The sequence below is a fragment of the Oreochromis aureus genome, linkage group 12 (genome assembly GCF_013358895.1).
Source record: "Oreochromis aureus strain Israel breed Guangdong linkage group 12, ZZ_aureus, whole genome shotgun sequence".
In the NCBI taxonomy this organism is placed as follows: Eukaryota; Metazoa; Chordata; class Actinopteri; order Cichliformes; family Cichlidae; genus Oreochromis; species Oreochromis aureus.
The window spans coordinates 37,354,521-37,381,774 of NC_052953.1; the positions used below are offsets into that span (position 1 = coordinate 37,354,521).

The following is a 27,254-nucleotide window of genomic DNA, read 5'->3' on the forward strand; positions in this document are numbered from 1 at the left end:
CGGCCTGTGAGTTTAGGTGGACGGCCTTGTCTTGGTAGGTTTACAGTTGTGCCATACTCCTTCCATTTCTGAATGGTCGCTTGAACAGTGCTCCGTGGGATGTTCAAGGCTTGGGAAATCTTTTTGTAGCCTAAGCCTGCTTTAAATTTCTCAATAACTTTATCCCTGACCTGTCTGGTGTGTTCTTTGGACTTCATGGTGTTGTTGCTCATCACAGGGCAGTTGTGGAGCTGTTTTGCAAAGAAGAATGGGCAAAGATTTCAGTCTGTAGATGTGCAAAGCTGGTAGAGACATACCCTAAAAGACTGGCAGCTGTTAATTGCAGCAAAAGGTGGTTCTACAAAGTATTGACTCAGGGGGCTGAATAATTACGCACACCCCACTTTTCAGTTATTTATTTATAAAAAAAATGTTTGGAATCATGTATGATTTTCGTTCCACTTCTCACGTGTGCACCACTTTGTATTGGTCTTTCACCTGGAATTCCAAGAAAATTGATTCATGTTTGTGGCTGTAATGTGACAAAATGTGGAAAAGTTCACGGGGGCTGAATACTTTTGCAAGCCACTGTATAAAGGCTAATTTACATCACGGAGCCCTGCTCTCAAAAAGTGACACAAAAACTGTCTGTGAAGCTGGATTTAACAGTGCTTCAAGTTAACATTTATTACATCTGTTCAGCGCCATCTTCTTTCAGTACACAGTGTTACATCACTGGGTTGGTTGGTTTCAGTCATTACCAGATAGGTAACATAAACTAATGTAACAGACCCAATAGCTCAGGGGAAGGAAAACTCAAGATGACTTTAAGGGGATCACTTTTTTGCTGCAACAATGAGTTTCATATTAAGACCAAGGACATACTGTCCACTTTCACTCTCTCTTACCAGTAAGTGTTTTTGTTGTGTAGCTAGCTGCACTGATACGGGAAAAGTCACCTGTTGGCTGTAACATTCAGGTTTGTAAAGCACTTTAAAAATGAGAAAAGTGTGGAGAAGGGCCCTCTTGAGTTAGCTAACAAGTGGTTCACAGACATGCTGGAGTCAGAAACTCCAAGTTTTCCTTGTCTGTGATGCTGTAAACAGTTTACCGATCAGGAATCCCATCAGTACATCTGCTGCGAAAATAGGTCATGTGTGCGCAACAGGGGGGGAACAAAAAACCCAAAGAGAGTCCAAGGAAGAGATGCCACACTTTTTTCATGTCAATGTTTAAAAGTTTAACTTTAATCTGTCAGAAAAACAAAAACAGCTAATTCCTTTGATTGGATTTATACGTCAAACTGAAATTCAATGTTTTTAAAGTAAACATCTCAAGTATAGTCAAAGGTCAAAGTCAGCTAAAATAAGATGTATACGCAATCTAAACTAAGGCATAAGAAATGTACCTCGACTCTGTCTTCTATATTTTTAAATATTAAAGCAATTTAATTAAGATTTTATATTATTTCTCTTTTAATCTGAAAAATGTTACGACAACCTTGAAATAAATATGGTCTAGTACACCCCATGCCCCCCTTTAGTTGCACCCCTGTTTGCTGCAGGTATTTGCTTCCATTTAAAATATCAGCCTTCAGCAAACGACGTAATTGAAACATGTATCAGACTAAGTTAACAGTTCATCTGCATATGTGAATATTTCTGGAGGCTTACTGGATGGAGCAGCTACAATGTTTGTTTTTCTTCATGTCAGAGTTTGTTGGTGCTTTGATGAAAGACTCCCACGAGCTTTCTCCCAGTAAAGGTTTTAATAGTGGTGACAGGAACAGGCGCTACTGTTCTGAACTCTAGAAACTCGTTTTCTTTCACTCCACCTGAGCTCACCAGAGAGAGACTGAAAGTGAACAGTACATCCTTCATTTGAACATAAATATCACTGTTGCAGCCAAAGGTAGTACAAAGTGAAACCCTTTAATGGATTTTTAGTTTAAGCCTCATTATATTGGTTCAGTTAATAATTAGTTTATGTTAACTAATTAAAGTCTATCAGCAGCAACCAACCAGCCAATCAAACGTTACTTAGATGTAATGTTCTGTAGTGGCAGGAGATGGCGCTAAACACGTTTCTAAAACTTTAAGCACACTCTTAAATTCAGCTTCACAGACAGAGTTACATCTATGTCAGGGCTCAATGATGTAAATTAGCCATTATACATGATGTGTTTCATGTCTATTTTAATCCAGGTCTAGAAAACTGAGCCCAAATATCTACCTTAATGTGCTGTCTTCTTTATTTTATGTATGTTGCTTCATTTTCTAAATGAAAAAAAAAAAGGTAAATACTAGAAAGTATGATCTGCAGTTTGGGTACAAACCAAACCCTGTACAGGTCACTGGTCTATCAGGTCAGGACTGGTCAGGACTAGGTCTATATCACTGAGGACATGGAAGTTCCTGAAATCTGGCTCAGTTCAGGAGAAATTGTAACCCCCCCCAACAAAAGTTACAACATACTTGTGCATTCTTCTGTCAGCTGTAATCCTCACAAATAAAGAGAACTGAAGTAAAACAAGCCAAAAATAAGGAATTGCTAAACCTGAACTTTCCACTCCTAACACACAAACTGCAAAGTCACAGTCACAGAGTCCAACTGAACCTTCCATCCAGTCTTGGGCAGAAGATTAATGGAACATCAGGAGATCATCAGTGATGCCTTTTATCCTGTATATGAGACACATCTGTGTGGACGAGGCAAGAGTACTGTGACACTTAAAGTCCAATAGATACAACTGTACACGTGTGTGCTGCTGAAAAATGTCAGCAGCTAACCTGATTTGCTTCAGACTCAACAGCAAGGAGTCCATATTAGAGAAAACCTGTGACATGTCCGAGGCAGGGCCACTAACAGGAGTTCTTTATCTGCTGCACTCTTTATTTGTAACCAGCTTTAACGGGTCACATCATTTCCTCTTACGTTTCCACAGTTTTTCCTTCTCTTTTGGTGTCGTGGAAGTACTTTAGTATGACAAAGAACAAACCCTAACCCTAAAGACAGAAAGCTTACAGTTTGGTCCAGCTAAGGAAAAAGAGCTTTTTGATGCGGTGCTACGTGGATATTTGTGGTTTATTAACGAAGCAGATAAAAAGCCCGTTTAGTTAGTAAACAAAGAGGTGCTGGACTCACGCTGACACTGTGGCAACTTACGTTTTATTGTCCTAATTACGCAAAGTGGAAAACACGCCAAACCACCAAAGCAGCACTAATCACCCCGCGGCTCTCCTTACCTGTGATAATCTCCCGTTTGGCTTCATCCAGGTGACTAGAAATCACATCCCCCATGATCAGTGAAGCGTCCCAGGCTAACGCTGCGTCAGACCGACAACTACTTTTTAAGACAAGCAATAAACCCGATAGAGACGCGTCTCCTGCCACAGCAGCCCTGTCAGCTCATGAAATGACTGCAGCGTCAGTAATAACGGGTGGTACCAAACACTCAAGCCGAAGCTGTCGAAAAGAAGTTCAAAACTGTGTAACAACTGTGCGTTTTTTCTCGGACAGACACACCCTCCTCTAAAGTAGGAGGAGAACTTCTGCCGTGCAGCCACGTTACGTTAAAGTCTCGATGGGAAACAGCAGACCCCAGCGCTGTGGGACAGAGAAGGTTATTATAGAGCAGTTGGACAATGACGAAGAAGTCAGAGAAGTAAAAGAGAAGAAGATACAATGGCAAGAGAGAGATGTGGTCATACAGGTTTAAATTACAAATTAAAGAAGAGGAATAAGCATGAGACAGGGAATGATGAATTTTGTGGACAAGAGGAGAAATTTGAACATGTGATGTTAGAATGCGGTAAATGCAAGCAAATAGTCAAATTTCAGAAAAACAGAGTTCAGTTAAGGCTAAAAGAAATATTACAAATCAATACAGGCCGATATTTGGGTTTTTAAGAGCATCTGGTATTTATATGAGAATATAGATGTAAAAACTGACTGAGCCACACTCCAGTCCCGAAGGTGGCGGTAATGCACCTAAAGTTGCTTGCCAACCGCAACGAATAGATAATAGACGAAGAAGAAGAAGCCCCCCTCCCTCCCCCCCTTTCTATCATGGCTACAGCCCTGATACAAAGAAATCCTGAGGCCACAGGTATAAATTTGGATACCAACATAATCACCATTATTATTTTCCTTTTCTTTGACCTTGATACAAAACATCATAAAATCAAGAAAAGCTTTGAAGGATAATTGTTTCTGTAATTTTATACAGGTTTTTTTGTTAAATGTTTCCATCATTAATGTTTGTTAACTTTGGATAAGAAGATCTAAGAAGAAGGGAAACAGTAAAATACAGTTTTATTACAAAATGAGTTTGAAGAATACATGTTAATGTATTAAAGGGTCAGGGTGTTTCCAAATCAAAAACCCTGGATGAATAGCGAAGTGCAATCCCTCCTAAAAAGCCGCAACACTGCCTTCAAGTCAGGGGACAGGGCTGCGTATAGGGCGGCCAGGGCAGACCTGAGTAGAGGCATCAGGAAAGCTAAAGCTGCCTATAGGAGGAGGATTGAAGATCACTTTGCTGACAACGACCCCAGAAAAATGTGGCAGGGGATCAATCACATTACCAACTACAGAAGCAATAACCAGGCGACATCTAGGATTGATGCCTCGCTGGCTGAGGATCTAAATCGTTTCTTCGCCCGCTTTGAGACGACCAGACCCTCAGCTGTCACACCACTTCCACCCGCCTCCAGCACCGGCACACTAACACTTAGGGAGCATCAAGTGAGGTGTGCTCTAAGGTCAGTGAATCCCAGGAAGGCGGCAGGTCCTGATGGAATACATGGAAAGGTTCTCAGAGCATGTGCTGACGAACTGACCTGAGTCTTCACTAAAATCTTCAACCTTTCCTTGTCATTAAACACCGTCCCGCCCTGCCTCAAAACCTCCACCATCATCCCCATCGCCAAGAAGACAGCTGTGGTCAGCCCAAATGATTACAGGCCTGTTGCACTTACGCCTGTAGTGATGAAGTGCTTTGAGAGACTGGTCTGTCAGCACATCAGGGCCAGTCTGCCTCCCACTTTGGACCCCCACCAATTTGCCTACAGGACAAATCGATCCACCGAGGACGCTATCACCATAGCGCTCCACACTGCGCTGAGTCATCTGGAGCACCGAGGAAGCTATGTGAGAATGCTCTTTCTGGACTTCAGCTCAGCATTCAATCATATCATCCCAGAGATCCTGGTCCAGAAACTGTCTCACCTGGGACTCTCCACCCCATCTGCCTCTGGATCAAGGACTTCCTGACAAACAGACCACAGTCTGTCAGACTCGCCCCCACCTGTCCAGCACCATCACACTCAGCACCGGGTCTCCACAAGGATGTGTTCTGAGTCCCCTCCTGTTTACGTTCTACACATCCGACTGCTCCCCTACCCATCTCTCAAACACCATCATAAAGTTTGCGGACGACACCACTGTGGTTGGACTCATCTCAAGGGGGGACGAGTCGGACTACAGAGATGAGGTCAACAGACTGACTGAGTGGTGTTCAGTTAACAACCTCCAACTGAACACCACGAAAACTAAAGAACTCATCTTGGACTTCAGGAAGGGCAGAGCAGACCCGGCCCCACTTTACATTCACGGGAACTGTGTGGAGAGGGTACACTCCATGAGGTTTCTGGGCGTGCAGATCTCTGATGATCTCTCCTGGACTGCAAATACCACTGCGGTGGTAAAAAAGGCCCAGCAGCGTCTCCACTTTCTGAGAGTGCTCAGGAGGAACAACCTGGAGGACAGGCTGCTGGTGACATTCTACAGAGCCACCATAGAGAGCATCCTAACGTACGGCATAACAACATGGTATGCAGGGTGCTCAGCTGCAGACAGGAAAGTACTGCAGAGGGTCATCAACACAGCCCAGAAGATCACTGGCTGCTCTCTGCCCATCCTGGAGGTCATTGCAAACTCTCGGTACCTCAGCAGAGCTGGCAATATCATTCAATTCAATTCAATTCAATTCAATTCAATTCAATTTTATTTATATAGCGCCAAATCACAACAAAAGTCGCCTCAAGGCGCTTTATATTGTACAGTAGATAGCACAATAATAAATACAGAGAAAAACCCAACAATCATATGACCCCTATGAGCAAGCACTTTGGCGACAGTGGGAAGGAAAAACTCCCTTTAACAGGAAGAAACCTCCGGCAGAACCAGGCTCAGGGAGGCGGCCATCTGCTGCGACCGGTTGGGGTGAAAGAAGGAAAACAGGATAAAGACATGCTGTGGAAGAGAGACAGAGATTAATAACAGATATGATTCGATGCAGAGAGGTCTGTTAGCACATAGTGAGTGAGAAAGGTGACTGGAAGGGAAAAACTCAATGCATCATGGGAATCCCCGGCAGCCTACGTCTATTGCAGCATAACTAAGGGAGGATTCAGGGTCACCTGGTCCAGCCCTAACTATATGCTTTAGCAAAAAGGAAAGTTTGAAGCCTAATCTTGAAAGTAGAGATAGTGTCTGTCTCCCGAATCCAAACTGGAAGTTGGTTCCACAGAAGAGGGGCCTGAAAACTGAAGGCTCTGCCTCCCATTCTACTTTTAAATACTCTAGGAACAACAAGTAAGCCTGCAGTGCAAGAGCGAAGTGCTCTAATAGGGTGATATGGTACTACAAGGTCATTAAGATAAGATGGGGCCTGATTATTTAAGACCTTGTATGTGAGGAGCAGGATTTTGAATTCAATTCTGGATTTAACAGGAAGCCATTTGTCATCCCTACAGAACTTTAGAAACGGTAAACAGGAGACACCGCTCACGAATCATCTCAAAGAGGGGCCGGGCTTTGTAAAATCGGTTAGGACTCTCATTGCTCTGCTGATTGTCATTGAAATGAATGGAACAGTGTAACAGGTGGAATCACCTCCTTGGCATGATATCAGCTACCACATGAAAATGTGACTCATGGTGCCAGTAATCATGGGAAACTGAAAATGCCCACATAAAAAAGGATTGCTAAACCCTCTATTTTGTCAGGGCTAGTCTTAATTGGATCCCCTAACTGCTGAGCAGAGTACAGATTTGTGTGGTGAGCAATTGAATCATATCGTCAGTGAAAAGCATTTTGAAGTATTGGAAGTGTGTGTGTACGGCCTCAGGGGGTTCACATCTGGAACCTGGAATTCTTTGATGTCTTCATGCCTCCATATGAAGCCAACATGAGCAGAGAGCACAAACATGCTGAGGGATTGGCTGTGTTAGACCAGTGACAGAGTCACAAACTAATGTGTACACTTATGTCTGCATTCATATTTTGTTAAATACGAACAAAATGATAGCAGAAGTGCTGCCACGCGTGTGCGTGAGCAAACAGAGAGGGCATTTAACTGTCCATCCCCTCTCTTCTGTCCTTCTGGCTCACATTTGTGGATATTTAAACTCACAATTCAAATGTATATTCTGGAGCATCTCTACTATCCCGCGTAACTCTGCACTGAGTATGTTGACTTGTCTTCTACTGCCCTCGCATGGACACCAAACTGAAAAGTCACCGTTTTCTAGAAGTGTCTAAGTGCGCCATCACACCCTAATCATCTCAGTAACTCTTGATGTATATTACATATAGACCCACATTATATATACGTAATACTGATTTATTATCCCCGATCCATTATTTCATTTTCATGTAAGGGCTCATAAGTGAACGGCTCTGATGAGGGTTTCCAGAGTTCTGCCTTCAAAATAAAAGTACGTAAATTTCAGTCTGTGGGAGATTGACAATTTAGGGACAAAACTTGACCTAATAATCTAGAGGTTTTTTTTTTTAAATCCACAAGTAAAACACCTACTTTACATTTTTCAATATAATAACAATAATTATTATTACATAGAGCATGGTGTGAGATATAGCCCCTTTAACTCAAAAGTGTCCAAACAGATTACAGTTATGTTGCAGTTCAGTCCAGTTCAGTTATGTTAGTTTCACTCCTCTCAGCTTTTTGGTAGGTTAAACTAGAGCTTACAGGATATCACATTTTCAGTTTACTTTATCCTACCTATTCCAAAATCTAGAATAAAGGAGGAGTTGTCGATATGTATTAGTTGACTTACTTTAGAGCACTTGCTATTCAGTATTTTGTTAAAGGGAAACCAGGAAAAACCAGCTCCCGTGCATGATTTGACTTGAAACCTCAGGAGAGGTTCTCTCTCTCTCCCTGTCTCCCGTTTACCCGGTTTTGCTATGCTCGCCTAACTGGAGGCTTTTATTTTGGATTTAACTGGAACGTCTGGGTGTTCCTTATTATGATGAGCTTTACAGTAGTAATAGCTCCACTCGGTTTTCTTTGGAGAGCAGGGCGCGCAGTGACGGGATCATCATGGCACCGCTGGGACTAAAAGCCATTGCTGGAGACAGTAAGATTTTTTTTAAATTCTTATTTAATTCTTATTTTTATTCTTATTGTTGTTGTAACGTGGGGCCAAGCTGCTCCTTACTTTTTATTAATGAAATGTTGATGCGCTAAGACGCACGGAATCACTGGAGCAATGCATCTGCCGTGAAGTGTCGCAGGCAGTTAATTAATTGCACTATTCGCTGGTGTTCTGCTAGATTCTGCCGTTATTGTGTTGTCAGTGTATAAGCATGGAGCCCAGGTTCGATGTAAATCCGGTCGCGCTAATCTTTGTGCGGATTAAATGCTTTGACATAATTCTCTGGGGAAGACCAGAGGTGGAGGAGGACAGATCCGACTCTGACTGCATCAATAACCGAAAAAGCCTTAGTTTATACTACCTTTACTACCCCAGACCTGTTTTTTCCCCTCGTGCATTGATTCCACGGTAGTTGTCAGTACAGTATGGAATTAAAAATTCATGTGGCAACGGATTTTCGATGTGTGTTGGTTGTGCTTAATGAATCGCACCAGCGCATCTTTAGACTTCCAAAAACAGTACGTACCCAAACGGCTAAAGGGAGGTTCTTAGAACTTGGCAGTGATGCGCCTTTACTAACTCATTGAGTAACCATATTAATAAAGCTAGTTACAACCTATCAAGCCTTTGGATAGTGACTGTGCAAATTATTGAAATAAATGTCGCAATTTAAATACATTTTTGCTGTGACATGGCACGCTGACACGGAAAGGTCTGATATTTACTCTAAACCAGTATAACAGCTCCAGGCAGATCATATTTCCATTTAAAGGCAGAGATTTAAGCTCTTTAAAGGATGTTGAACAAATTCATCAAACAAAATCAAAAAACAAATCAGACAGTTGCTGTCAAACAGTCGTATTGTTTAGATTGTGATGGAAATGAGACAGCTAGGCTGGAAAACAACATGAATATCAAGTGTTATTTAAAAACAAAATCACAAGGTAACATTCACAGGTGAAAGAAGTGCTCAGAAAAATACTAATGCAATACTGTAAAGTACTTAATTGCTAAGAAAAGTCGTAGGATGAAAGCACAGGTGTAGGCGTCACAATATTTACGACACAAAGACTCGTCCCCTGCTCTCGTGAGCGTCCCCTGAAAATCGTCTATGTCGAATTTCACTGGGTGCAGATTTCATGTTTTAAACCTTGAAATCTATGCAGAGAATTAGACAACTGTAAGCCTGTAAAGCTCACAGTTGTCTTGGTCGAGGCTCCTCAGAGAAAATAATAGTAACATTTAGCTGCATAAGTGTTGTTGATTTCAGTTGATGGTTAATGTACACATGCTTCAACAGAAGAAAACACAAAGTATTCACATTACAGTGCATTCATGCTCTCATCTGATAATGTGTCATCATCAGTGAGACTGTCTGGGAGTCCTCAGAAGGAAACTTCCAGGTAAATCTGAGCAGTGAAGGGTCACACCAGAATGAATGATAGTGACCCTGTGATGTCAGAGGGTGTGCCCAACAGGTTATCTGTCTTATTCTGTCTTTAGACCAAAGTCATGACCATAGATGAGAGATTTAGTGTGGGGCAAATCAAAATGCTGCAAAACATCAAATCTTTGTCTCTCATATACACATTGTACAACATGATGACAGTGTTTGTCAGGAAAGAGGAGGTTAAAATCCAGCGAATTCATGTGGACAAGACAGCTAGAACTGAAGCAACAGCCTGTGGCTGCTGCTCGTCAGGCGGTGCTCTGTTCTTCCACAGGCACTTACACCTAATCCAGCTGACTAATTGGATAAACAGGACTATTCACTGACTTCACTGTAATGTATCTCTGTCAATAGCTTTCCTTGTCATGTAGCATGGTCTACCTGACAAAGGTGTATTGGCTTATTGAGGTGTTGTGTAACAAATAATGTGCCTAAATTGATCATTTACAGTTATTGTACTTAGCCAGAGAGATGGCTCGCCTCATTGTGTGACTGTCATGTCACTGCAATGGGCGTATGTCACCTCAGCAGCAGCTCTTCAAGCTTATTGATACCTTTTGGAGGAACAGGATATGTAGACTTCTTTTGGAGAGTAAGTGTTTGTGTTTATCAGTGTGTGTGTGCGCGCACACTGATGCATCCATGTGTGCTGCTTTCCTGTGATGTCATGTCTGCTGACACAGAACCTAGAAATAGCTGTGGGCAGTAGGGAGCAGTGGATGGGGTAAGAGGATTGGGAGCAGATTAGAGGCAACAATTGCAGTGGGCCTGTCTCTCAGTCTCTGTCTCTTCGTGCTCATTCTCACATCCTGGACATGTGCTTAAATCCCCAATAAGGGAAACGTTGACACTCCATTTTAACAGAATATTGGGAAATACTAGATTTGGTCTGCTTAAAAGACAAGAAAAGAAAAAAGAATTAACTAATATCTTTTAGAAATGTCTCTTTGTGTTACTCTGTCTCTGTGAAAACAGTATTTTTTTTCCCTTCCTAGTTCTCTAGTTTTCACAACGAAATGTTTTAAATTGTCAAACATTAGATTTTAATATCAGACAAAAACAAACTGGGCAAAGAAGAAAACTAAACTTTAACAGAACCTGAATCCAAAGATAAACAGACATACAAAACTAGAAAGAATATTGAACCCCAGAACTCAAACCCAGGGGCCACGACAGCTGTGCCAGAAACTTGGACACTAATGATTCACCAAATGTAACCAGTCATTCTTCAGTTTGTGAAAGAAATGTTGTAGAAAACGGGCCGCCCGTATCATTGGTCTGCAAATATGGAAATAAGTTTGAAGTCTCATCAGTGCATTGTTCATACATGTTGCAGTGATATTATTCTCTATTTTATGGTTAAATTGTTATAATTTTTTATTAAAATTAGACACAAGCTCTGAAAAAGAATTTATGTTACAAATTTGACGTCAACATAGCCAAACACATAAAATCAGTGACTTCGGTTCAGTGGTTACATTTCTGTGGGAGATCTCCTGAGCTGTAAACGTGGCCATTTTGAAAGTTCAAGTAGCAAACCTGATTCAAATAGAAAATTCACTGTTATGCATTTATTGGCGTAACTGTTTGCATGATAATCGAAATGCTGTTTGAATATGTGTGAATGCATGAATATGGCTTATAGCAAAAAGTGCTTTGACTGCTCAGAGTTGAAAAGTCCAATAAAAGTATCCAAAGTACCAGTACATTAACCAATCAGGTGAGGGGACAGGTGGCTGCACACATGTCAGCAGCATCCTCGTAGTGAATGCACCAAGGCGAAATAATAAGCTTTGCTGCAATTTGGCAAAGTCTGAAGTCAAATGAATAATTTCTGATTTATACCCGCTTACAAATATTAAAATATTCTGACCGAGAGCAAAATAAAAGCATCTGTGATAATGGATTGGATTTATGTAACTAAAATTCAGCAATGAATGGATCCTCACATTATTCCTGAGGTGGTAGTAGCACATCTGTGTTTATGTGTTTTTCAAAGGTGAGATTAGAGTGGAAAATTACCACCAACTGATTTTACATGCATACATAAAAGACCTGTAGAGGACTCGATGCAGCTTTTCCGAACCAATAATAACAGTTTTTGTTTCATCTTAGTTTAATTTCAGGACATTTGCACACATCTGTTAGACAGTTTATAAAGTGGGAAAGGTTAGCTCAATCAGTGGCTCTCACTGGAATGTAGAGCTGTCATCAGCATAGCAGTCTTATTAAATGTCATATGCCAGTATAATGTTAGTGTTAGCATATACAATGTAGACCTTTGGGGGACTCCACTGCAGAATATGGAAAAACATACAAAACATGATTTAAACCACTGCAGAGCTGTCGTAGATATACTAACCCAGCGCTACAGCCTCAATGAAAATGTAATGGTCTACTATATTTAATGCTACACTTGGGTCACATAGTACAAGAACAGAACATTCGTCAGTATCGCTCCAGTACAGTTAGCTATGATATATCACCCTAACAAGTACAGTCTCAGGACTGTCCAAACCCTGACTGAGATGTTGTTCTGACTGAATGTTTCAGAAGGCTGAAACAGCTATAATAGGTCACTTTTATAGCAATGTGGACTGTGATTGTAGCAGTTAGAAGAATCAGAAGAATCAAGGATGAAAACATCACAGAGAAATTATGGGAAAATATTATCAATAAAACAATCAAGAGTTATAATTTTTTATTTGATTTTGTTCATTCTATTCATTAAAAAAGGTTACAAACTTTAATCTGATTCCATTTTGCAGGATTTAAGTGATGGTTCACTGTGTTAAAAAGACCTCTTTGCTTAGTAGTAATTATTAACATAGAGAAATATCTGGGTCTTATCTTCTTAACGTGATCATCAAAGCTTTCATCTCTTGGTGATGATGATGATGTTTTGTCTTCATCCATCTCCGTTCTAGTCTGCAGCATTGTCTTTTAAGAATGTGAATGTCTTTATTGATCCAGGCCACAAAACATGCAGCACATTTCTTCTTTACCTTAAAAGGTGCAGGAACCTAGAGTGGACATACAAAGGAGGTTAACATTATTCACTGGTTTATTCTGTCTGAGATAGAAGGAACATTTCTGAAAATGTTTCTCATTAAGAAAGCTCCTGCTTGTTTACTTGGAAACATGATATCAAATAAAATACCTAATTGTTCTGATACAAATAAATCAGTTTAATATTAACTCATTAACACTGAAGCCATGTGAATGTCCACAGTTATGTGTAGACCCAATAACATGCTTTCATCATCATGTTAATTTATTATACTGAGGAACTCTGAGACGAATCATTATCAGTGTCAACATTAAGATTAAAATCCTCAGCGCAAATAATTTGATCTCTGAGCTGAAGCTTGACAGTCACATTGACAGTCAGCTGGCTAAAACAGAGCCAATTCTGTCACGGCAGCACTTTGAGACAGTTATCCATGCCTTTGTTAGCACTCAGTTGGATTACTGTACTTTATAAAAGGATCAGTGCTTCATAGGTTACTCATCTACAGAGGAGGCAAAACGCTGCAGCTCGTCTTTTAACTGGAACTCGAAAGTTTGAGCACGTCTCCAATTTTAGCTTCACTTCACTGGCTGCCCATTCCTTTAGGATTCATTTTAAAATTCTTTTATTTGCTTTTAAAGGCCTCCATGGCCTAGCCCCATGTTATTTCTCTGAGCTGCTACAGCTTTATACACCTACCCACTCTCTCAGGTCAGCTGATCAGCTGCTCCTGAATGTACCCAGGACTGAGCGTAAACTTAGAGGAGATCGTACTTTTGCTGTAGCAGCTCCAAAACTGTGGAATGATCTGCCTTTAGAGATTAGACGGCCTCTTCTCTGCCTGAAAACCCATCTCTTCACCCTGACCTTTGACTCCTTGTAAGATGTTGGATTTTAGTTTATTTTATTTTAGTTGTTATTTTAGTTGATTCTATGTTGGGCTGTTTTAATTTTAATTTATTATGTGTTTTATTTTTTTGTTGTTTTATTTTATTCTATTGTCTTAACTTATTTACTGTACAGCACTTTTGTCCTGTGCTGGCTATTTTAAAGCACTTTAAAAATAAAGTGCTTTATAAAGTGCTTGGATTACTTAAAAGAAACAAAGATGGTAAAAAAACAAAAAACAAACAGGGAACAAACAGATGGTGTCAGTAACAGCGGTCTCTCTGCTGTGACACCAGCAATGCTTTTGTTTTGTCAACATTGAGAGATAGATTATTGTCCTTGCACCAAAGTGCCAGCTGTTGCACCTCCTCTCTGTAAGCAGCATCATCATCGTCCCTGATGAGTCCCAGCACTCTGGTGTCATCTGCAAACTTGATAATGTAGTTTTTGGTGGAGCAGGAGCTGCATTCGTGGGTCAGCAGCGTGAAGAGTAGCGGGCTCAGCACACGCGCCTGCAGGGTGGGAGGGGGCTGTGCTCAGTGTGATGGTGTTGGATTCCAACCTGTGCTCTCTGGGGTCTATCAGTGAGAAAGTCCAGGATCCAGTTGCAGTGGATATGTTGAGTCCGAGCAGGTCAGCCTTGCTGGTCAGCTGTTGGTGAATGATGGTGTTGAATGCTGAGATGAAATCAGTGAACAGCATTCTTACGTGGGCGTTACGTTGATCCAGGTGTGACAGGGCCAGGCAGAGTGCCAGTGAGATCGCATCGTCCGTTGATTTGCTTTGAGTGGTACGCAAACTGTAGCTGGTTCTTGATGTAAGTCAGGACTAGTCACTCGAAGCGCTTCATGATGATTGGAGTAAGTGTTAGTGGGCGGCAGTCTTTAAGCTTCGAGGCTGTAGCTGTCTTTAAAGCACTGTGACACAACAGCTTGGCTCAGGGCAGTGGTTCTCAAAGAGTTCTGACAGGTGGGGCGCAAGTTACCTGTCAGAAAAGTTATGCAGAACTAATGTTTAACATTGGAATCACTTTTACGGCGGAACAAAGGAATTCACGGCAGTTACGTTAATAATATGCGCATCTGCTGAAAGGCTGCAGCCGTGTGTGTAAGTCGACAGCCGCAATAAAGAAGTGTACTGAAAAGTGTGAACATGTGGTCGGGTCTGTCGTGCATCGTTTACAATGGTGCTGAAACCCAGGACTGGGGCATGAGAGAGCTTTTCAGCTACAGCCTACACACATCAACAACAACAGTAGGACCCAGCTCATCTGTTTTAGGCCGGCGAGGCATGATGGGGGATGCCGCTCAGGTGCGCCCACCTACCCCGCAGACGCGCCGCAGATCATGCCCTGCCACAGCTCTGCAGTCCAAAACAGGCTCACTGCAGCCACTAACAGTGAGTAGTATTAAACTCTCACTAAATTATATGGATTTTTTTTCATAAGACTAAGACTGAACTTTATTTTTCCATGTTTGGCAATGCTCACATGCTGTTTAACTTGTTGCTTTTTTGTCGAGTGACAAAAGTTACAAATAGTTGTTTGAAATGAAAGTTGTTTGTTTAAAACAAAAAGGATTCATTCACAACGAATCCTTCAGTAATCCTTCATCGTTTTGTTTAGATGGGGGGTGATAATATTTCTTCCTGCCATGTGGGGAATGATGTAAAAAGACTGAGAACCACTGGTCCGCTCGGACATCTTCAACAGAGCACAGGCTCTGAGCACAGTATATTGTCTGGTCCAGCAGCTTTGTGTGGGGTGACTTTAGCGAGACTCCTTCTCACACTGGCCGGGGACAGGGACAGCACTCGTTTGTGTGGCGAGGGGTGGTTTTCTGTGCTGGCTCCTTGTTTTGAGTCTCAAACCTGGCATAGAATGTGTTAAGTGCTTCTGGCAGAGAGGTGGGGCCTTGTAATGATGGCTTGGATGTTTTGCCACATTCGCTGAGAATCTCTTGAACAGGCGAGGTAATCACTGATTTTCTTTTTGAGTACTCAGGCTTTGCTAGCTTGATGCCCCGGCACAGATCGGGTCTTGTCAGTCTGAGCGCTGTCTCGTCGTTGGCCTTGAAGGCACCAACCTGTGTTTTCAGCAGTTCGTGAACGTCTGCAGTAAAGCATGGCTTCTGGTTAGCGCATGTTGTGACAGTTCTGATGATGGTGACATCTCCAATGCATATGCCACTGTCTCAGCATACTCATTTACAGTGGCTTGCAAAAGTATTCGGCCCCCGTGAACTTTTCCACATTTTGTCACATTACAGCCAGAAACATGAATCAATTTTCTTGGAATTCCAGGTGAAAGACCAATACAAAGTGGTGTACACGTGAGAACTGGAACGGAAATCATACATGATTCCAAACATTTTTTACAAATAAATAACTGAAAAGTGGGGTGTGCGTAATTATTCAGCCCCCTGAGTCAATACTTTGTAGAACCACCTTTTGCTGCGATTCCAGCTGCCAGTCTTTTAGGGTATGTCTCTACCAGCTTTGCACATCTACAGACTGAAATCCTTGCCCATTCTTCTTTGCAAAACAGCTCCAGCTCAGTCAGATTAGATGGACAGCGTTTGTGAACAGCAGTTTTCAGATCTTGCCACAGATTCTGGATTGGATTTAGATCTGGACTTTGACTGGGCCATTCTAACACATGGATATGTTTTGTTTTAAACCGTTCCATTGTTGCCCTGGCTTTATGTTTAGGGTCGTTGTCCTGCTGGAAGGTGAACCTCCGCCCCAGTCTCAAGTCTTTTGCAGACTCCAAGAGGTTTTCTTCCAAGATTGCCCTGTATTTGGCTCCATAATAATAATAATAATAATAATACATTTTATTTGAAAGCGCCTTTCAAAACACTCAAGGTCACTGTACACAGTAGAGTAAAAAAGCAACATAAAAGCAGAGAGTTTACACAATCATAAAACATAAACAAATTTAAAATAGCCAAATGGAGAGGTTATGTGGGATAAGCTATTTTGAACAAGTGGGTTTTGAGTTGGGACTTAAAGAGAGAGAAAATAGAGATATTTCTTAAATCAGAAGGTAGGGAATTCCAGAGTCGAGGAGCAGAGCAGCTGAAAGCCCTGCTCCCCATGGTGACAAGACGGGGGGGAGGGGACGGAGAGTGAAAGGGAAGAAGAAGATCTGAGACAACGAGATGGGGCGGTGATGTTAACCAGATCAGAGAGATATGGAGGAGAGAGATGATGAATAGCTTTAAATGCGTACAAGAGTATTTTGAAATTGATACGATACTTGAGCGGGAGCCAATGAAGCTGCTGCAGAACAGGAGTGATGTGGTGGACAGAAGGGGTCCTGGTGATGATACGGGCAGCAGAGTTCTGGATGCGTTGAAGCTTGTGGATGGATTTTTGAGTAAGACCAAAAAGAAGTGAATTACAATAATCAATCCGGGAAGTAACAAGGCTATGGACAAGGATGGCAGTGGCATGTGGGGTGAGAAAAGGACGGAGACGATTAATGTTGCGCAATTGAAAATATGCAGACCGAGTGACATTATTAATGTGTGAATTGAAAGATAGAGTACTGTTGAGGATGACACCCAAACTTTTCACAGAGGAAGAAATGGAGACCAGCGAGTTATTGATAGTAACAGAGAAACTGTTGGTTCTGGATAATGTTGATTTAGTGCCTACTAAGAGGAGCTCGGATTTATTACTATTGAGTTTAAGAAAATTAGAAGAGAACCATGAATTTAGTTCAGCTAAGCAGAGGGTGAGGGAGGATGGGGGAAGAGCAGAATCAGGTTTAGTGGACAGATAAAGCTGGGTGTCATCGGCATAACAGTGGAAATGGATATTGTATGTAAAATGTGTCCAAGTGGTAGAAAGTAGATAATGAAAAGAAGGGGCCCCAGGACAGATCCCTGGGGCACGCCAGTGGTCAGAGGAAAGGGCTGAGAAGTAAAGGATTTGAGTTGAATGAACTGAGTGCGATCAGACAGGTATGATTTAAACCAGGCTAGTGGAGTATGGGAGAGACCGATGGAGGCTAGCCTACTGAGAAGAATGGAGTGAGAAATAGTGTCGAAGGCAGCACTCAGATCAAGGAGGATAAGAATGGAAAGTAAACCGGAGTCAGCTGCCATAAGAAGATCATTGGTTATTTTTATAAGTGCTGTTTCAGTGCTATGGGAGGGGCGAAAACCAGACTGGAACTGTTCATACAGATTATTATTAGTTAAATGTGAGTGGAGTTGTGTGGCAACTATTTTCTCAAGAATTTTTGAAAGAAATGGTAGATTTGAAATAGGCCGAAAATTCTCAAAATTATTGGGATCTAGACCAGTTTTTTTTAATATTGGGGTGATGGCAGCAATTTTGAGGGAAGCAGGAACAGTTCCAGTGGTAAGTGAAGAGCAGATGATAGAAGATATGAGGGGAAGCAAAGAAGGTAGACATGCCTTAACCAAAACTGTAGGAATGGGGTCTAGCTGACAAGTAGAAGGTTTTGACTTACAGATGAAATCTGAAATATCAGTAACCGAGGGGAGCTGGAAAGCAGAAAAACAGTGTGATGGGAGAGGAATTACACAGGAAGAGCTAAATGGAACATCGGAAACCAGGTCTTGGTGTATTTTGTGAATTTTCTCGATGAAAAATAACATTAAAGAATCACAGAAAGAAGACGAGTAAAGGTGAGTAGGTAAAAAATCTGGTGACCTGAAAGAAGAGTTGAACAGTGAAAACAATATCTTGGTTGAGTCATCATTTGAACAGATAATGGTGGAGTAGTAAGCAGATTTTGTTTGATTAATACACTCCTTATAATACATGATATGATTATTAAACATTTCCTTGTGGATATTCAGACCAGTTTTCTTATAAAGGCGCTCAAGTCGACGTCCTTTTGCTTTCAGGAGCCTGAGTTCAGCTGTGAACCAGGGTGCTGACTGAGAGAATGATACAGATTTGGTTTTGAGTGGGGCAACAGAGTTTAGGATACTATTGAGACTAGAGTTATAATAGGAAACTAAGTCCTCTTGGGTGAGCAGGTTATGAAAATGCAAATGACTAGAGAAAGCAAAAGAAAGAGTATCAGGATTGATTTTCTTAATATTCCGAAAAGAAATGGTACGAAGGTTCTTGGTTATAGAAAAGGTCATTTTGACATTGAAAGAAAGAAGCAAGTGGTCAGAAATTAGCAGTTCATCAGCTTTGCAGTTAAAAGGAGTAAGTCCAGAGCAACAAACTAGGTCCAAAGTATGGCCCTTAGTATGAGTAGGAAAGTTTATGTGTTGTTTAAAGCCAAAACTATCAAGGCAGGATGAGAAGTCTTTGGTGAGAGGATGATCACTGTTATCCATATGAATATTAAAGTCTCCCAGGAGTATTATATTAGGGGAAACAGTAGCTATGTGAGTCAGCAGATCAACAAAGTCATTTATGAAGACAGAATTAGACTTTGGAGGGCGGTAAATAACAGTTATGACAGTCGGAACAGGTCCTGACAGTTGACAAACAATGGATTCAAAGGAACTGTAGACAGGTACAGACAACGGCGTGACTTTCCAGTTCTCGCGATAGATTACCGCGAGACTTCCACCACGGCCGGACTTACGAGGTTGGCAGGTGTAAACAAACCCCGGGGGGGTGGAGTCGTTGAGCGGCGAAAAGTCATTGGGCTGTTGCCACGTCTCGGTCAAACAGAAAAAGTCAAACTTACAATCTGTGAGTAGATCCCGAATTAGATGACCCTTGCTCGTAAGCGAGCAGATGTTAAGGAGGCCGAAGTTGACAACGGTGTTGTCAGACTGGTCAGAGGTGTTAGCCGACCTGGGCAGGCTGGCTAAAACACTGTGGTCAGCAGCCCTGTCGGAGTTCCGTGGAGGACGACGAGAGGTGGACCAGAGGATCTGTATTGGCTTAGAGTTGTCATGGTGAAAATTCCGACGAGAGCCTCGGTGAATGTACTTTCGGCGAGGGAGGAAGGCGATGTCTGTGTGGAGATGAAGTGCAGCCGGCGATGGAGAAGCCAGGTGAAAGCGGAGACGGAGAAGCTCGTCAGCTGAGTATTGGTGAAATCCAGCACTAGGTCGATAAGCCAATGACATAAAAATCCAGACCCACACGAGCAAGACGCAGAACCTGCCAGACCACATCATGCACAGTCAGGCAGGCCAAACAGTCAGGTGTACGGATCCAAGGGAGGCAACGGCCAAAACAAACAGACAGATGAACTAGACCCAAAACACTCAGGCACTTGCAAAATTCGCTGGATCGCCAGTAGTATCAGCAGAAGACAAGGTTTAAAATTTGTTAAGATGTATCAAAGAATATATAAATAAAAGATAAAAAGATAAAAAGATACCGGTGAGTAGCGGCAGCAAGTTGCGCCAGCGTTCACTCAACCGGAAAAGGAAAATCATCCATCTTCCCATCAACTCTGACCAGCTTCCCTGTCCCTGCTGAAGAGAAGCACCCCCAGAGCATGATGCTGCCACCACCATATTTGACAGTGGGGATGGTGTGTTCAGAGTGATGTGCAGTGTTAGTTTTCCGCCACACATAGCGTTTTGCATTTTGGCCAAGAAGTTCCATTTTGGTCTCATCTGACCAGAGCACCTTCTTCCACATGTTTGCTGTGTCCCCCACATGGCTTGTGGCAAACTGCAAACGGGACTTCTTATGGTTTTCTGTTAACAATGGCTTTCTTCTTGCCACTCTTCCATAAAGGCCAACTTTGTGCAGTGCACAACTAATAGCTGTCCTATGGACAGATTCCCCCACCTGAGCTGTAGATCTCTGCAGCTCGTCCAGAGTCACCATGGGCCTCTTGGCTGCATTTCTGATCAGCGCTCTCCTTGTTCGGCCTGTGAGTTTAGGTGGACGGCCTTGTCTTGGTAGGTTTACAGTTGTGCCATACTCCTTCCATTTCTGAATGATGGCTTGAACAGTGCTCCGTGGGATGTTCAAGGCTTGGGAAATCTTTTTGTAGCCTAAGCCTGCTTTAAATTTCTCAATAACTTTATCCCTGACCTGTCTGGTGTGTTCTTTGGACTTCATGGTGTTGTTGCTCCCAATATTCTCTGAGACAACCTCTGAGGCCGTCACAGGGCAGTTGTGGAGCTGTTTTGCAAAGAAGAATGGGCAAAGATTTCAGTCTGTAGATGTGCAAAGCTGGTAGAGACAGACCCTAAAAGACTGGCAGCTGTTAATTGCAGCAAAAGGTGGTTCTACAAAGTATTGACTCAGAGGGCTGAATAATTACGCACACCCCACTTTCAGTTATTTATTTGTAAAAAATGTTTGGAATCATGTATGATTTTCGTTCCACTTCTCACGTGTACACCACTTTGTATTGGTCTTTCACCTGGAATTCCAATAAAATTGATTCATGTTTGTGGCTGTAATGTGACAAAATGTGGAAAAGTTCACGGGGGCCGAATACTTTTGCAAGCCACTGTATGTCTATGTGATGGTCAGTGGTCACCGCTTCTCTGAAGATGCCCAAAACTGTAACTACACAGCACTCTCCAGATTTTATTTTACATTTCTGTAAAAAGACCAAACTTAACCAAGGTGGACAGAAGTCACAACGGAACTGTAGGTTGGAAATTTTCAGTTTCAGTTCAGTTCAATTTTATTTATATAGCAACAACAGCCGAACACTTAATAAACTGGATGAGGCAGCAGATTTTCTAGGTTTGCACAAACTAGTCAGTTAGTTATTAAGACTGGAATATCAAAAATGGGCAACTGGCAGATTTATGAGCTGATGTGTGAAAATCCTCTAACTCTTGACTGAACTGAACAATATACACAAAACATTTTGTTTACAGAGATAATGAACAACGTCATCAAGAAGGCAAGAGAAAAAGGAAAATGGAAGGTAATTGTCATTAACATCATTATTCATATGAAGTTGGATATCTCTGATTAAAATGATCAAAAATAAACCAAGACATTAATTAAATATCAGATATAGCAGTTTCATTTGCTATGTGTGATTTTTATTGTAGGTTTTGGTGGTGGACAAGCTGAGCATGAGGATGGTGTCCTCCTGCTGTAAGATGACAGACATCATGTCTGAGGGAATCACTAGTAAGTACAACCAACCCAGCCACACCCAGCTCAATTGACCTGTAGCTGTGTAGTTAGTTTAATCCGTTTTAAATAAATCAAATTTAACTCTAAATTCTAATTAAGTTAAATTTATCCAACAGTGTTTACAGTGTGAAAATATTTCTATATTTATTTATTTTTTTGCAAGGTAATTGAAATATTAGAAAAGGATAAGATAACCTCTGTGGTTCCTCGGTCGTTGATCCAGTGTCCTTTGTTCTCAGTTTAAAGTTTGTTATTGATTTCCAGTGTTCTTGTAATTATGTTGTGAATTATATGCTGGAGTTCAATGTTCGTAGTTGTGATCTAGTCCCAGAGTTCGAGTTCATGTTTATTCTTCTATTAGCATTCTGTTGCATACTGGGTGTTTAGTCTTCTCTAAGTATCCCATGCCTGGTGTACGTGTTCACATGTTTTGTTGTTTCCTGTCTTATTTTCCAATCCATCAGTCATGTGTCAGTTTTACTTCCCCCTTTGTCTTTCTTTAGATTCTGTTCACCTGTTCATTTTCCTCATGTGTGTATTTAAGCCCTCTGTTTTCTTCAGTTCCTTGTTGCATTCTACCAACAGGTGTGTTCCAGTATTGTTTTTTACTTTTGCAAGTTCCAATAAAAAAGCTGTCTTTTATGAGTTCACCATTTTGAATAAAAATGTCAGATTAAAGACAGGCTTTGGTACCCGCTCCCACTAGAACATTGCTGACTAAATAGTACTTTGACTGTAAGAAACATGGGACCAGGTAGTGATGGTGGGATGAAATCCCTTGAATGTGTCGACTTTTTCCAGCCAATTGCTTTGCCAAAAGGCAGATCACACGAAGCTCCGTCCAACAGCTCATTTAGAAGTACTGCTGTGATGATGCATGTGGGCTACATAACAAACGTAATGATTAGGGATGTTACTGGCCATTAATTTCTTAGTTGACTAACTGTGAGAACAAATTCCACTAACAACTAGTCTAAAATTAAGAAAAACTGACAAACGAGACTGGATTGATTCTGTCATAGGTTGTCATCGAAAGTGGTAATCCATGTGATGAATCTATCTTTAAAAAAGTTATATGATAACTGAGATCTGAATATTTGGACTGATTCTGTTAAAATGATGGGTGGCAAGGTGGTGCAATGGTCACACTGCTGCCTTTTTTCTTCCAGCTACAAACCTTTTCTTTGCAAACCTGTAGTTTCAATTTAGTCATAGTTTAAAATGTTAAATTTAAATGTAGAATGAATACCATTTTTTTAATGTTAATGTTAGATACTGCATTTACTACTCTTAAAATCGGCAGATTTTAAGATTTCAGATTAGTTTAAGAGAGAAACCAAGATAATATGTTGGATTGTAACAACAAGAAACTGTTGTGCTACTCACTGTGTTTATATTTCATTATACAAACATATGGATACATGAGAATATATGTATGTATAAAATATGTGTGTGTTTTTGTGTGTATGCGTGTATAATGTATTGTTGAGTTTGAATATATAATCTTAAATGCTAATACGCTGATTATATTGGTTTATATAATAGAGGCCCAACTCTTAGTACAGTTTGTGCCGACAGGACTGACAGGAAACCACATGCTTTTGCAGAAGTATGCTTTTGCAGGCCAAAGTGAAACTAAACAGAGTGTTTGATCAAAACGTAAAGTGTGTGTGACGTCAAGATGGAGTATATAAATATAACTAGGCTTCCTGTTTGTTCTTGAGACCTGAGGTTGTGTTTGTTGTGCTTGGGTCTCCATATTCCGGAATATGTAAAATTAAAGATCATTTTAAAGTAAAGACCACTTTTGAGTCGTGTCTTTTCCGCCGTAAAGAATCTAAAGAACCAGATTTAATACTTGGTGCCGTGACCCGGATTCTTGTGCGGCTGAGGGGACTAATTTGGACCTTAAGGTACGATCTGATATGAGGTGGACAACAGACCGGTCTAAAAGATTTATAGGTAAGCGCAAACCTGTTGAAAATTGTTTACATTGGATGAATTCTAAATTAGTTGTCCACTGAATTGATGATTGTTACCATTAAATTGGCTCACTAGTGGAAATTAAATTTAATTGTAAAATCTGTTAAGTAGATTTTCAGTAGTGACATTTCCATGATAATTTTGGGTAATTAGAAATATAGAAAAGTAAAGTTTGGGGATATTTGATGAAAGCTCATTGTTGTTAATATTGGGGTGGATTTTTAATTGTTGTGATGTATATTTGAAGTTGGTGTTTTATGGGTGTTTGTTACGTCAGCCAAGAAAAGAGATATTAGATTAGGGTATTTGGTCAGGGAATTTTATTCCCACATTGATTTTAGGGACATCAGATAACAAACTGGTGGTTAGAGTCCACAGTGATGTTCCTAGAATTATTTAAATTGTAGGACTGAGACGGCGTTTCTCTAGGGGTGCAAAATGTTCTGAGGGTTATGCCTCCACTCTGTTCCGGACGCGGAACATTGTCCTCCGGCGAGAGGGTTAATTCAGTTGGCCGCTGCGACAACTGGGGACGGTTGTTAATGGCTAGTGGTCAAGCACCACTTTACTTGCACCGTTTGACTGACAGGGCGGGGTCCCGGCCGTGACCATTCAACGTGACTGACAGGTGAGCTTTAAGTAAAGCTGTAAGGCGCAAGTGGGATACTTAGACGCTGGAGGTGGAGCTTCCTGTCCAGCCGCGGGAACTGGTTATAAATTAATTAGGGCCTAGAAATTTGACCGCTATCGGAGAGGGCGTTCCCGAAGCGGGTTGATTGACCAGGAAGGTGGGCGAACCTGGGCCTCAGAGGCTTTTAAAGTGGTCGAAAAGTTAGGAGTACCGGTACTGAGGTTTGGAAAATGTGATATGGAAATGGTAAATAATATAGGTTTTGAAAAGGTGATATGGAAATGGAAATAATTTATCTTGGCAGTTACTGGCAGTCTTTTGTTATATATAAATGTGTGAATGTATAAGTGAAGTGTAAAATCATTATTTGGATGAATAATTAAAGGTGCACATTGTGTTGAGAGAAAGAGGGCATGGTGTGTGTGTGTTTGAGACGATTTATTTATTTATTTTTTTTAAGGAAGTTCAGGGAGGAGTGTAACATGCTGATGAAAGTATTGCGTGGATGATGCTATAAAAATGGACGGAAAGAATGGTGATGTGTGTGCGGAAAATTGTTAATTGAGACGATGTCTGAAAGAAGACGCTGAAGAGTGTGATGTGAGTGCTTGCAAAAACCAAAGAGCTTAGTATATTTAAAAGTATGTGCATGAAATAAGGGTGTATTGTTTTTAGATGAAGACTTAGTAGAACTAAAGAGGGTTTATAGACTGTAAATGTAACAAACAAGAGTTTGATTAATCTGTAGAAACAGGAAAGAGAAACAGAAAAATACTGCACTGCTGTGTGTGTGAGAGGAACTTTGCATGCCCATAAAAGGAACTGAGTGTGTCAAGGGAGCACCCGGAGAAGAGAGAGAGACGAGTTAAACTCTAGGTAGATGAAGCGAATGGATATTTTAAGAAAATAAATGCAAATGATATTAATTCCATGCTTTAGTGTGTTAATACAGGTGGATTTCTCTCAACATGGAACCTTGAGTACAGCGGCAAAAGCATAGATTAACAGAATTGGGAAAACAAGCCAGGTTTTGGCTAAAATGTTATAGCTTGACCTCTCACTTTGTCCTCGACCCTGAGAGGAAGCTCAAAGGACAGTTAATCTCGTGATGAAGACCGACAGAACATCGTGGACTTGAAGAATTAACAGCAGGCAAAAGACAGTGCAAAATGAAACATAAGACTGACTGACAACTCGAGCAGCAGCATGAAAAGCACGTGATGCAACATGCACAGTGGCTGGTAAGAACAGTGTGACATGACTGTTTGAAGGCACTGAATGTGATATTTTGCCAGGCTGGGACTTAACTTAAAAGAGAAGACTGAAAAGATGAATGGTGAAGAAAAACTGAGAAGAAACAGACTGTGTTTGTTGGAGCTTTGAAGGCCACACAGGACACTGTGAGAAAGGGACAAGGACCGGTGAGAGGTGAAGCTAGGACAAGTTCGACTGCGAGAATACAGGATATAATTGGATTGAGATTGAAGCCGGAACTCATGATGGTTTAGAGATGTCCACCAGATCACAACAAAGAGGTAAACAATAGAAAAGGTAAATATAATGAAAGAAAATAACTGACAATTACATTAATGAATAGAAAACACACATACACAAATTGTTACATGTGAAATTATTTTTGGAAAGAATCAGAAGTGAGATAGTTTGAACTCAGAGCTCAGTGAAAAGCATGAATTAAACTTGATTGTAACAAACATATGCAACGAAGAAAGCAGCTTACACTGCATTAACATGGCCCGATGACGCAATGAAGACACGCTTACATACATGACATAATTGGTATTTCTGACCAGAGAGAGAAACGGGTCGTTTAAGCACTGATGATAATAATGAAAATGTCTCAGTTGTGTTATTTTCAGGGGCAGAGCAGACCTGGATCAATTTTCCACATGTAGCGGTCGGAAGAAAGTTATAGGTTAACATCATTAGAAACGCTCAGGCAAGTTTCCGGTTGAATTGTTTACAGCGTCATGTGTCCCTGGACCTGAAAAGCAAGCCATGACTCCTGGCTGAAGACAAGGGATGCTGTTATTTAAGGTGGGAAATCAAAATTTGGGTTAGCAAACTTGGGAAAGACAAAACTGACTGTTAAAGTGGAGAATTGTAAAGGAGTCTGAAAACTGCAAAAAAGAAACATTTACAAAATCACACACACCAACAGAAAATGCATTAACCTTACAAATATAAGAGAGCTCATGAGGATTAGACAGTTTGTTGAGCATGTGAGTGTGTCTATGAGTGTCGAAGTAGTGTGAATTTAGCATATTTAAACCCTGAAGTAGTTTTAGAAGAGTGAATTGGAAGTGCTCTTGTGTCGATTGAACAGAACAGGTGAATACTGTAGGAAGAAAATAAAATAATTTAATAATGTGGTGAGATTTAAACATGCCTTTCTCTTGTCGCGGAAACTTATTGAGATATGACTCAGTATGCAAATTAGCTGAAATGAGTGGTGACAAAGAAGCTTCCTGTGTGTATGTGTGTCGGAGGCGTAAAATGGAGGAAACAAGGTCTGTTCAGAAGTGCAGAGTTGGACAAGAAATGTATAATTTAGTGATGATACATTGTTATAACGTGTTTATATCGTATGCTAAATCTAAGTATGTTAAAGTGCTTAAAGGGGAACATTACTGTGTGCAAACTGTGTGGCTTTTAACAAGATTTTCTGTGTATTTAGCAGGTGAAATTATGTCAGTTGACCTCCGACTCTCAGGACGCTGTGGAATCTGAGGCCAACAACTAGATATGATGTGGGGAAAATGAACAGAGGAAGTGTTAAGTCTGATTTCAGACTATGTAAGTATTAATTAAACCAAG

General features: G+C 41.1%; 2 protein-coding genes across 3 annotated transcripts in view; one reads left to right on the forward strand and one right to left on the reverse strand.

Annotated features, from left to right (window-relative positions):
* Nucleotides 1-3,527, reverse strand: part of niban2b (niban apoptosis regulator 2b) — a 44,178-nt gene extending 40,651 nt beyond the window's left edge. Inside the window, exon 1 of the mRNA XM_031760447.2 lies at nucleotides 3,225-3,527. Coding sequence (XP_031616307.1) covers nucleotides 3,225-3,279 — 55 coding nt within the window. The 5' untranslated portion in view covers nucleotides 3,280-3,527. The remainder of the gene's footprint in view (nucleotides 1-3,224) is intronic.
* A 4,757-nt stretch (nucleotides 3,528-8,284) lies between these two features.
* Nucleotides 8,285-27,254, forward strand: part of stxbp1b (syntaxin binding protein 1b) — a 74,885-nt gene continuing 55,915 nt past the window's right edge. For both annotated transcript variants that reach the window (XM_039621117.1, XM_039621118.1), the window contains exons 1-3: nucleotides 8,285-8,366; nucleotides 21,538-21,587; nucleotides 21,718-21,799. In XM_039621117.1, coding sequence (XP_039477051.1) covers nucleotides 8,330-8,366; nucleotides 21,538-21,587; nucleotides 21,718-21,799 — 169 coding nt within the window. In that variant the 5' untranslated portion in view covers nucleotides 8,285-8,329. The remainder of the gene's footprint in view (nucleotides 8,367-21,537; nucleotides 21,588-21,717; nucleotides 21,800-27,254) is intronic.